This window comes from Phyllobates terribilis, unplaced genomic scaffold (assembly GCF_046119375.1).
Source record: "Phyllobates terribilis strain yellow unplaced genomic scaffold, ASM4611937v1 Scaffold_8__6_contigs__length_399053987, whole genome shotgun sequence".
Lineage (NCBI taxonomy): Eukaryota > Metazoa > Chordata > Amphibia > Anura > Dendrobatidae > Phyllobates > Phyllobates terribilis.
This window is the reverse complement of record NW_027362768.1, coordinates 164,048,179-164,060,596: the sequence shown is the minus strand read 5'-3', so window position 1 is coordinate 164,060,596 and position 12,418 is coordinate 164,048,179. Positions and strand designations below refer to the sequence as shown.

The 12,418-nt window shown below is 40.8% G+C and overlaps 1 protein-coding gene across 22 annotated transcripts in view; it reads left to right on the top strand.

The window, feature by feature from the left end:
* Nucleotides 1-12,418, top strand: part of LOC141156998 (uncharacterized) — an 88,772-nt gene that overhangs the window by 20,241 nt on the left and 56,113 nt on the right. For all 22 annotated transcript variants that reach the window (XM_073643665.1, XM_073643659.1, XM_073643664.1 and 19 more), the window contains exons 8-10: nt 930-1,009; nt 4,150-4,208; nt 10,648-10,793. In XM_073643665.1, coding sequence (XP_073499766.1) covers nt 930-1,009; nt 4,150-4,208; nt 10,648-10,793 — 285 coding nt within the window. The remainder of the gene's footprint in view (nt 1-929; nt 1,010-4,149; nt 4,209-10,647; nt 10,794-12,418) is intronic.

Genomic DNA, 12,418 nt, shown 5'->3' with positions numbered 1-12,418 from the left:
GAAATTCCAGCCCAACCCAACCGGTCAACAACCCTCAAATGATGCAACAATCCAGCCCAACCAGCCAACAACTCACGAATAAAGCAACCCCATTAGTCAATAACCCACAAAGCACAAAACATGCATCAGTCCAGCCCAACCCCACTGGTCAACAATCCACAAAAGTATGCATCAGCCCAGCCCAGCTCAACCAGTCAACAATCTACAAATAAAGCAACAGTCCAAACCCAACAAAGAATACATTAGCCCAGCCCAACCCAACTGGTCAACAACCCACAAATAAAGCAACAGTTCAGCCTATCCCAACAGGTCAGCAGCTGCCAAAAAACGCAACAGTCCCACTTTATCCAACTGGTCAACAACCTACAAATAAAGCAACAGTTCAGCCTATCCCAACAGGTCAGCAGCTGCCAAAAAACGCAACAGTCCCACTTTATCCAACTGGCCAACAGCCCATAAATAAAACACTGGTTCAGCCCAACAAAATTGCCCAACAACCCACAATTAAAGCAATAGTCCAGTCCAACCCAACAGGACAAAACCCCACAAATAATGCAACAGTCTATACCAACCTAAGTGTGAAACAACCAACAAAGGGTGCAACAGCCCAGTCCAATCCAACAGCTCAAACACCCACAGCATGTGCAACAGTTCAGCCTAACCCAACTGTGAAATAACCCAAAAGGGGTGCAAAAGCCCAGCCAAATCAAACTAGTCAAAAACTAACAAGTAAATCAACAGTTCTGCCCAACCCAACCAGTCAACAACCTACAAATAAAGTAACAGCCCAGTACGACCCAACTGATCAATATGTCACATCAGATGATCCAGGCATAAGTAATATAACATCAGCTGAAGTAATATAACATCAGCAAATCCAAAGATCTTTTTATCAGCTACAGTAATAAAATTTAGTTCATATCCAATAGGTGCTGAAATCGAGTTCAGAATTACGAATAGAAACATGAGTGATAACATGGAAAACCTTAGACGCCAGGCTGAAGAGCAGGCAAGTACTTTTCTTTTATTTATGATTTGTAGGTAAAAAAATGTTTATAAAACCCACAATTTGGGGTTTACAATAGAGTCTTTTTTATTGATCTGAATTAATAGTGATTCCTTTAACAAATGTAATAATTAACATTGCTGTATGTAAATATTTCAACTGCAATCTGCCAAGCAGCAGGGAGGCTCACATTATTAGTAATTTTGGGGACACTTCTGAGGTTACAGACTGTTGCAGCCCAGACTTTATGAAAGGAAGTAGACGACTACAGCTAAAGTCTCCTGACAGTGCGGTCAGGAGGAGATATTAAAGTGGTTGTCCTGAGCTAAAAAATATTTGTCCTAGGAATTGATGTTTTCAAATTAACAGAAATAGACTTACCTTCTGTCACCCCCATGGTTCCCAGACGAGGAGCTTCAGAGATGTGAGCTGTCTAAATGTCAACAGGACCGCTAAAGTCTGTGATTGGCTGCAGCAGTCAGATGACTAGAACAGCGCACCATCAGAATATCAACAAGACCGCTAAAGCCTGTGATTGACTGCAACAGTAAGATGATTAGAGAGCAAGTCATCGGGGGCACATCTGATGACAAATTCTTCTAGTCCTTGAACAATGCAGCCAATTGCAGATTTCAGTGGTCCTATTGACATCCAAATGCCACAGACATTGCAGGTACAGACCTCCGTAGTAGCCTGTGCTGGATCCATGGGGGTGATGAGAGGTGAATATGGTAAGTATGAATCCTAAAAAAGTGTTTTAGCAACGGACATCCCTTTTAGAGTTGTTTTCCTATCATATACATTAATAGTATATCACTAGGACATAGATATCATCTCTTTATGATTGATGGAGATTCCGACAAATGAGACTCCCACCAAACGAGGGAATGAAGGAGACGTTTTGCTGGTGACACTTTATTAAGGGAAAACTCCTTTAACCCTCTCATCAAGTTGGGATTTTCAGTTTTTGCGTTTTCATTTTTTGTTCTCCTTCTTCCCAGAGCCATAACTTTTTTATTTTTCCATCAATATGGCCATGTGATGACTTTTTTTTTGTGAGACGAGTTGTATGTTTGAACGACACCATTGATTTTAAGGTATCGTGTACTGGTAAGTGGGAAACAAATTCCAAGTGGGGCGAAATTGCAAAAAAAAGTGCAATTCCACAATTGTTGTTGGGTTTTTTACCATGTTCACTAAATGCTCAAACTGACCTGCCATTATGATTCTCCAGGTCATTACGAGTTTGCAAATACCAAACATATATAGGTTCTTTTTTATTTAAGTGGTTAAAAAAAATCCAAAGTTTGTAAAAAAAAAAATGGTGCCATTTTCCGAGACCCGTAGCGTCTCCATTTTTCAGGTTCTGGGGCCGGGTGAGGGCTTATTTTTTACACACCGAGCTGACTTTTTTTTATACCATTTTGGGATAGATATAATACTTTGATCGCCTGTTTTGGTACATCAGGCATTTCTGAGCACAGCAATACCAAATAAGTGTATTTTTGATTTTTTTTGTTTTATTTTGAATGGGGCAAAAGGGGGGTGATTTGAACTTTTATATATTTTTAATTACATTTTTTTACTCTATTTGCTTGCTTCAATAATCTCCTTAGGAGACTTGAAGCTGCGGTATTCTGATCGCCTATGCTACACATAGCAGGGCATCAGAAATGATCATCTGCTATGAACGCCGGCCACAGGGCGGCACTCATAGCGTATCTGCCATGGCAAGCACCAGGGTCTCCTGCCGAGATGATTAACAACCAACAGAAAAATTATTAGGCCCCTAAAAATTATCTTTTATTAATGTTTTAAAAGCGTATAGGACTAATCATTCTAAAAAGGTACATAACAGAGATACTATAGGTATATAAAATATACAGGGTTATTCTTAGTTTGGCTAGGAAGCAGTACAGACTGACCTGTCAAGTCCCTAATTGTCCCTTTTTTCTCTCCCTTCCTGGCAGCGGAAGTTGGCACCCTAATTTGTACTGTGTGGTGCCCCGCTCAACGTCGGTATCCCTTGTAACCCTATTACACCCTATCGCAATTCACATACAAAATACAGATAGTGAAAAAGACAGAAAATAATACATATATGTATATCAAAATTTAATTTGACATCATGAACATTAGTAGTCTACATCCAGATTCTGTTTGCATGATTAGCATTTAAAGGTGTACACCCAAAGCCATATAATTTGAGCAAAAATTGGAAGTGACTGAGTCACGGGGATCTCACAGATAGAGGTAGTCTCTAGGGACATGAGAGACCCCTAATCCTTAACCAATATACAGGGGGTAATCTCTCAAGTCCAAAATGTCGCTGTTCATCAGTCTAATCCTCAAGAGAGCAAAAAATCCCACTGGTCAAATCCCCAGGGGAACAAAAGTATAACCATTAAATAACCCTTATTATTCTAGCCAAATGGCTGCCTGCATAAATCTGGACAATTGCAGCAACCACACCATCATTATGGTATCATTGATATAGAGAAATGACACTTATCATTTGTAGTCCCTCATCAGTCGTCCCGACGCGTTTCCCCCTGCATCATCCAGGGTTCAGCAGGGGACCGATGGGAGACATCAATCTATCTTCATGTGGCCAGGCAATGCTGTGTGCCCGGTTGTCATGCCATCCCATTGGCGCCCCGCAATCATGTGACAGGGGCGTCGATGGGCGTGAATAAATCTGTATGCAGCGATCTTCCCCTAGTGGTGGCTGTATAAATGTCTATGCAGTGAGCTCCCCCCAGAGGTGACTGTATAAATCTACATGATGTGATCTCTCACAGTAGTGGCTGTATAAATGTGAGCTCCTCATAGTGGTGTCTGCAGGCAGTCAGAATTATAGCATGCTATTTCGTAGCTGTGTGGATCGAAATTTTTGGCCTCTATGGTATTTCTTGAACTCTGTACCATCATTGTTATACTGCAAGTGATAATTAGATCTGTATTAACTATATGTAAAGCTTATAGACATCATGAGGTCCAAAAGACTATGCTGCTTGGTCTCCTGTGACTGTATGAAGTGAAGCACATTAAAACACACTCTCTCATGGGTTAGTTGAGTCTGTATATCCTGAACCGCTCATTTAAGAACTCTTTCCCCTTCTTGTTTTTTTTTGTCTTTGCAGCTTAATATGGTCTTCATGGACATTGACAACTTCCATTATGCACAAGTTGTCTCAATGACGTAAGTTTACAGATGTCTTATGATGAAAAAACAAAATTTAAAACAACTGAAGCGGTTTTCTCAAGATAATAAGTTATCAGCCATCCATAGGTGACTGCTGAAAGTCCAGCCCCAGCAATCACGACAACAGGGCCCTGTCTGAGTCGACCGGAGGTAGAGAATGTCCACTCCATTTATTCTCTGTGAAGCACATGCTTGACCTATGATCCATTCAGACGAAGCTCAGCAAATCCACGTTCTCAGAATCGCTGGGGTATAACTTTCTATCTTGGGAAAACTGCTTTATACAAAACTAGACTGCAAGATGTAAAACTGCACAAGAGCTCACAGTCTACATCTTTTGTAAATGTGATGACACCTGGTGGTCTTTGTGGTGTTCTTGGACTATGCAGGACCTAGTATGACAAGGGGCATCGGATATATCTTAGTATCAGTGGCAATGTGTCAATGTCTCACCGTTTACTGCATCCTGTGATGGTTCTGCAATAAATCAATTCAGGGTAAATATTACTGGGGAGCATTGGATATGTGGGGTTAATGTCTAATTATCAAGCTGCATGCCAGATTATCAGAATTTACCATAAAGTTATTCCACAACAAACTGAGCCAAAAAAAATAAACTTTTAGGCTATGTGCACACGTTCAGTATTTGATTGCAGAAATTTCTGCAAGGTTTTTGCATGTCTTGGCAGCAAAAATGCTGCAGAACAAACGTGTATTTTTGCCGCGATTTGGTGTGTTTTTGCATGTGGTTTTTTATGCGTTTTTGTACAGCAATGAATATTTTTTGGAGCTAAATAAAGATATTTGACAAAAGAAACATTGGGCATCGCTTTAACCCTTGGATTACCGTCGGACCTAGGGTGAGTATATTGGTTAATTTAAATGAATAAATAATGTGTCTGTTGTATTTCAAATAAAGTGTTTTATTCTCCGTGTGTGTTTATATAACTCTTTACTTACAGGTTTAGTAATGAGGATGTCCAGTTGACACCTCTTCTTCACTAGAGCTTGATGTCAGCGACACCTAATCCCATAAACCCTAAAACCATTAGCCCTAATCCCATTCAGATATGAAGTGTCATTTCTGGGGCAGCTGAGGGCTGCTATTTTTAACCTATTTTTTTTAGCCAACATGTTCCCTGGCTATTAATAACAGCTGCTACATCCCCACAATCAGCAACCAGCAGCGCTTTGGATGCAGCATATTTTTGTCAGTTTTTGTCAGTACATGTGGATCCACCGCATGTAATGACATTTCAATCGGTCAAAATTTGCAGTGGAATTGACCTGCTGCGGGTGAGTTAATGCAGCGTCAAAAACAAGTACAGTGGGCATGGGATTGCTTATAAATGAAAGAAAATGAAGAATTAAATAAAAAAAATGGCGTGGGCTCCAGCATCATTTTTATAACCAACAGAGGGAAAACCGACCTCTGGAGGCTGATATTACTAGGCGGGAAAGGGGCCATTAGCCAAAGATGTTCCCTGGCTATTAATAACCCACAGCTGTTTGCTTAGCATTTACTGGCTAAATTACAGGGGACCCCAGAAAAAATTGACGTAAGGTCCCACTATAAAAGCTAACTAGCAAAGGCTAACAGCTGTGAGCATATTAATAGCCAAGGAAGGGGACATGGATCCTTGCCATCTCCTGTCAGTGTACAGCGCTGAGCTACCGGGACTGAGGTCACATGAATTCATCAGCTCCTTTCGATATGAGATATGCTTATTCTGTACTGTCTGTATAAGTCCCCCTTAAAATTTGTAAAGTGCTGCGGAATATGTTGGCGCTATAAAAATAAAAATTATTCTTATTATCAGCTGATAATCAGCTGTTAAGTTCCGGTGACCTCATTTACTGCACCGATGCTGCATGAGAAAATTCTCACAGAGCACCAATGCCATAAGTGAGTTCACCAAAGCTGATCAGCTGATCATCAGCTGATGAACTCATGTGACTTCTGTCCCGACAGCTTAGTGCTATACACTGCCGGGAGCGATGGCGCTCCTGTCAGTGTATTGCCAGCTGCTGGGTGATCGGATTGCCGTGGAACATTAGGATAAAGGTGGACAGGTTAGTATAAGGTGTTTTTATTTTAGATTAATTTATTTTAACTTTCACTGCGAGCACAGATGCCAGCTGATGACAGCTCCCAGCTCTCGCTATTATCAGCAGTAGCAGGCATAGGCTGATGGGAGGATTAGTTTCTCATCAGCTGATGCCTGTCACCCGCGGTCAATTCTTTGTGCGTTTTTGCTGCGTTTTTGACCCAATGACTTCACTTGACTCAGTCAAATACGCAGTAAAAATCCACAACCAATACGCAAATATTTTTATACCAGCGTTTTGCTGTGGATTTGACTGACTCAATTGAAGTCAATGGATGAAAAACACGGCAAAAACGCACAAAGAATTGACATGCTGCAGATTTAAACACAATGACAATCCTGACAGGAAAATACCTGATCATGCGCACAGCACTTCAGGATTGTCATTGTATTAGCTGGTACAAGGATTCCCTAGCATTTTTGGCCCATTTCCGCAAGGAAAAAACGTACCAAAAATGCACAGTGTGCACATAACCTTACAGGGAAACTCCAGTTGAAAATGGGACACAGTTACCAATGACGTAATGGAATTTCTCGAGCATTTTATAAGTAATTATTGTGACAATATTTTCCATTATATGGGTAGATAAAGTAACTTTTATAGGTTGTTTAGCTACACCCGTCATAGTGGGATTGACAGATGAACATTTCAACATCCAGAAGTCATTTAAAATTCTTATTTATCGAAACTTCTTGTTAAAAACCAACAAGATGAATATCCTGAAAAAAAAAGCAGAGATTAGGGTTAGGGATGAGCAGACAGGTGGAAGTTCGGGTTCTGGTACCCGACCCTAGCTTTAGTTCAAAGTTTGGTTTGGGTACCAGAACAGCACTGGAACTTCAACCAGAAGCCGAACCCCATTGAGAATAAAGGAGACCCGAACTAGAAAGAAAAAAATTCCACCTCTCCCCCTTGCCCTCTCTCTCACGGACTTCCCCGGATCTTCAAATATTGCAACAGACATCTGGTGAAAGTCCGTATTCAGCGTTTAGCACCGGACAGTAACTGTCTGGTACTAGCCCCAAACATTTCTATTCGGGTTCACTCATCTCTAATTAGGGATGAACAGACCCGAGGAAGTTCGGGTTTTGGTATCCAACTGGAACTTTAGTCCAAAGTTCAGTTTAGGTACCAGAACAGTACCCGAACTTGAACCAGAACCCGAACCCCATTGAAAACAATGGCGACTCGAACTCTGAAGCTGGAAAAAAATTCTCTCTCTCACTTTCCCCGGAACTCCGAACACTGCAAAGGACTTCCAGGGAAAGTCCGTGTTCAGCATTTAGCACCAGACAGTAAGTGTTCGGTGCGAACACCAAATTTGTATGTCCGGATTTGCTCTTCTCTAGCAGAGGCAGTGGAGTACCACCAATGGCGGCAGGCCACGCCACTGCTATGGAGCCCGTGAGCCGTGAGGGCCCCAAATCAGCAGGGGAACGAGGAGGATAGGTGAGTATTGGGGGGGAAGGAGAGGTTGCGTCGGCAGAGGAGCGGGCACTGTCAGCTGGAGCCGCTACAGTAGCTACCACGTGTGCCCGCTGCTAAATGTTCCCTCTTCTCCACTCCCATGGAACATGTGATGAACGAGCACACTCTTCAACTTGGTGAGAATATTTTTATGCAAGCTTTAAAATCATTGTTATCGGGATGGTTATCATTGTTAACCAGTATAAAGTATAATGGGCCCAACATAGTCTTCCATACAGTATAATGGGCCCCACATAGTCCTCCATACAGTATAATGGTCCCCACATATTCCACCATACAGAATAATGGGCCCCACATAGTCCATCATCCAGTATAATGGACCCACACAGTCCTTGATACAGAATAAAGGGTCCCGCTTAGTCCTCCAAACAGTATAATGACTCCACACAGATTTCCATACAGTATAATGGGCCCCACAAAGTCCTCCATACAGAATAATGGGCCCCACATAGTCCTCCATACAGTATAATGGGCCCCACATAGTCCTCCATACAGAATAATGGGCCCCACATAGTCCTTCATACAGTATAATTGCCTCACATAGTCCTCCATACAGTATAATGGTCCACATAGTCCTTCATACAGTATAATTGCCCCACATAGTCCTCCATACAGTACAATGGGCCCCACATAGTCCTCCATACAGTATAATGGGCCCCACATAGTCCTCCATACAGTATAATGGGCCCCACATAGTCCTCCATACAGTATTATGGGCACACATTGTCCTCCATACAGTATAATGGGCAGCACATATTCCTCCATACAGACTAATAGGCCCCACATAGTCCTCCATACAGTATAATGGGCCCCACACTGTCCTCCAAACAGAATAATGACCCCACATAGTCCTCCATACAGTATAATGGGCCCCACATAGTCCTCCATAAAGTATAATGGGCACCACATAGTCCTCTATACAGAATAATGGCCCCACATAGTCCTCCATACAGAATAATGGCCCCACATAGAGGTGGTGGTTCTGGTGTTGCTGGGCCAGAGTTTGACATATATGGATTAGAGGTTGGCCAGTCTAAATAACCAAAAAGCATATACCTTCATACCTTCCCTGATGAAGCTGTGTTTTCACAGCGATACGCTTGGGGTCTGTCCTCTGATCCACATATGATCTCTAAGGGGTGATATGGCCATATGTGTGTGATGACTTCACTAGTCTGATTGTCATCATAAGTCATGTAGGATAGTTAATGGTACAGGTTGCAAGTTTAGAGCTATGCTTGATTAATGCTGTATATAAGGCTTTTTGACCTGATTTTTTATTGGCATGTTGGGTATATTGATATAAGATCCTAATATATTGATTCATGTACTATTTATACTATTTAATCATGTGTTAAAATATATACCCTTTAATGTGCTATCCTTGCAGAAACCTTACATAGGGCATTTAAATGATGACAATATATGAAATTATTGTATTGTACACTGTGTTGATTATAGATTGATCTTGGTATGGCCAATTATCACTTATGGGTCTTAGGTGTTAGTATTTATGTGTGTTTTAAGTGTTTTTAAATGAGGTTAATAAAGCTTGCATATTTTTATAATTAAGTGTATTGAGGTGTGCGCATTTTCTGAGTGTACCTCCTTTTCTCTTTTCTGCAAAGGCCTGTCTAAATAAGTTAGTAACCGACCGTCAATCACCTAACGTCGTATAATGCAAAACCCTACCTTACTCATAGCTTTCTGAGACACATTAGAACTCAATCTCTGTTTTTTTTCAATGATGCACTTCTTGTTGATGATGATTTTCATTAGAAGTTTGAATAAATATGGATTTTAAATGGCATCCTTATTTGGGTTCAGGAGTGTTCATATCTTAGATTAGTTCTCCCATTTCAAAGATTATTGCTTTAAAAGCCAAACCAAGCTTTTACTCACACTCCCAAAGTCCAACACTAACTTTTGTTGCTGCTCTGCTCTTTATAGAACAACTGCTGCAGTGGTGTCACATAGATAGCGCTGCAGCCAATCGCTGAGCTTAGTGGCACTTGCTGTCTACATTGGTAGTACCAACTCAGTGACTGGCTGCAGTACTATCGATGAGACATCACCACTGCAGCTGATCAACAAAGACCAGAGCAGCAATGAGATGGAATACTGAATCCTACAAAATTGAGTAAAAGCTCAGTTTGTTTGTTTTTGCCACCCTGAGTAGAGATAAGCGTACCTGAACTTATAAAAGTTCAGGATTCGTACCGGACACTCAGTGCCCAGTGCAAAACTCCGAACATGGACTTCTCCCAGAAGTCCGTTTTAATGTTTGGAGTTTCGAGGAAAGTCTGTTTCAAAGAGAGAGAGAATTTTCCAGTTCCAAAGTTCTGGTTCTCATTGTTTACAATGGGGTTCGGCTTCTGGTTCAAGTTCAGGTACAGTTCTGGTCCCCAAACCAAACTTTGAACTAAAGTTTGGATCGGGTACCAGAACCTGAACTTCCACGGGTCCGCTCATCCCTATTCCTGAGCAATAATCTTTGAAAGTGGACAACACATTTAATCCCCCTATGACTGCCCAAGAACTGGCTTGGTGTTTACTCAGTTCTCCAGTGACGCAAGTTTTTTCCGCGCAAAGGAGCGACCGAAACACTAGAATCTGACCGCTTACAGGTTGTATACAGTAAAACAGAATATTTTTCCATTAAGACAATTTGAAAAGTTGATTCATTTTTTTTATATTTTGCATCATTTAAGCAATATCAAAATATAATCGCAAAAGGTTGCATACTCTAGTACTGTAAGCATTGATTTCTTACCTATATAATTAGATAAATGTGACACATCAGATATTCACAAGCGGTTACATGTTTCTGTTCTGACAGAGCCGGATCGGTGATCGTGAAAGCTCTCTTATTCCAACCAGCTCTTTCCAGCCAGCAGATTGCAGATGTGTTTTATAAATATATGAAGGATCACAACATGTCTCTTGGTGACTTTGCAGTGGATGCTTTGAGCGTTCGATCTGGAGGTAAGTAAACTGAAAAGATTTGCATAATGGGACAACCACAAATGGACAAGATACAATGCAAAATCCCCTGTGGTAGTTTATTCAGAACATATACATAATCTGCAGAATACGCTACACACAGTAGACGTCTTATCTCAGGCCATGACGCTTCCATGATGTTACAGATACTTTTCAGTTTATAAACTCACCTGGTCATCCAATAGCCCCATGATTTATACCATGACTCACTTCTTCAGATTAAACCATCTGATGAAAATATTCCTGATGAATAACCCAGCTATTGTCTGCCACAGATATAAGATATTATTAGCAAACGAGCCAATTCTCTATGGAATCTGAAAACTATCTAATGTTTATTGCCCACCACAGACATCGGATCTTCTGTGGATCCCAACAACAAATGTCTAAAACCGGTCAAAAATTAGATAAGGCAGCTACGTATGTCCACCAAAGCTGCCATTATTTTTATAGTGGTCGACAAATTTAGCAGACACCAGACCTTTATGTTGTAAAGTAAAATAATATGTTGTGCAATTAGTTCCAAGTCCCCAGAAAACCTTTCATGGGTACAGGAAGGGTGACGTAAATTGAATTACTTGTCATGGTAACTGTAGAAAAAAAATAGCAAATCACTTTTTGATTGAGTCCAGAGCCCCTGCTGCCATTTTCTGTACACCATTTCCTATGTTTTCATACATAGTTGTGTCACTTGGACTTCCTCCCATGTCAAAGTTTTATTTTTTGGCCGTAATTCATCAATGAAGACCAATTCTGGACAGACTTTTCCAAATAGTATATGGTTGTACCTGAGTCCCATTGGTTGCTGCCGGTTAAGACCTGTATAATGGTAAAAAAGAAAGGTGTTTGAATGGAGTCACTGGGAAGTACATAGAGAAGTGAGAAAGGTCAAAATCTAATTAGGAGGAAAAAAAGCTGAGTATCACATAATGGTTAGACCTATACATAAGGGAGTAAAGGAACCTTAGAAAGTTATATACAGATGGAAAGAAGTCGTTAAAGGGGTTGTCCGGGCAAGTGATATTAGTGAACTATCCATAGGAAGTTGGAAGTCATATCCTATTCATAGGGAACCTCACTAACAAGCTTGCCAATTATTCAGAAACTCATGGACAGTCTGTAAATTGGACACTTTTTTTTCTTATCTGTAAAAAAATGTGACGAGTGCATTATTTTTTTTAAGCTGAAGAAACTTGTAGAGATTATCATGACTGTAATTATCTTCCTTTTACAGTTCACAGTGAAGGCATCTGATGTCTTCTAACCAGAACTATGGACTGTAGATATGAATCACCTATAATCTTAACAATTTACTATGGTTTTTCAATCTGTCCGTAAAAAACATTGCAAATTCATGATTTAATCAACTACAAAATAAAAATCAAGTTGGAAATTCTGCCCACCAATTCTGAAAATGGAGGTTTGGAGAGCCGGACTGAATTGAGCGGAGGTTGAGTTTGCGCACTGCTACTCCTTTCATTCTTTATGTGGCTGCTGGAAATAGCTGTGTACAATTTCCTGCTCGACCTCCGCTCTATCTAGACTGGACTCTTCAGATTTCTGTTCTCATGATCAGTAGGGTCCTAGTGTTATGATCTGCAACAAGT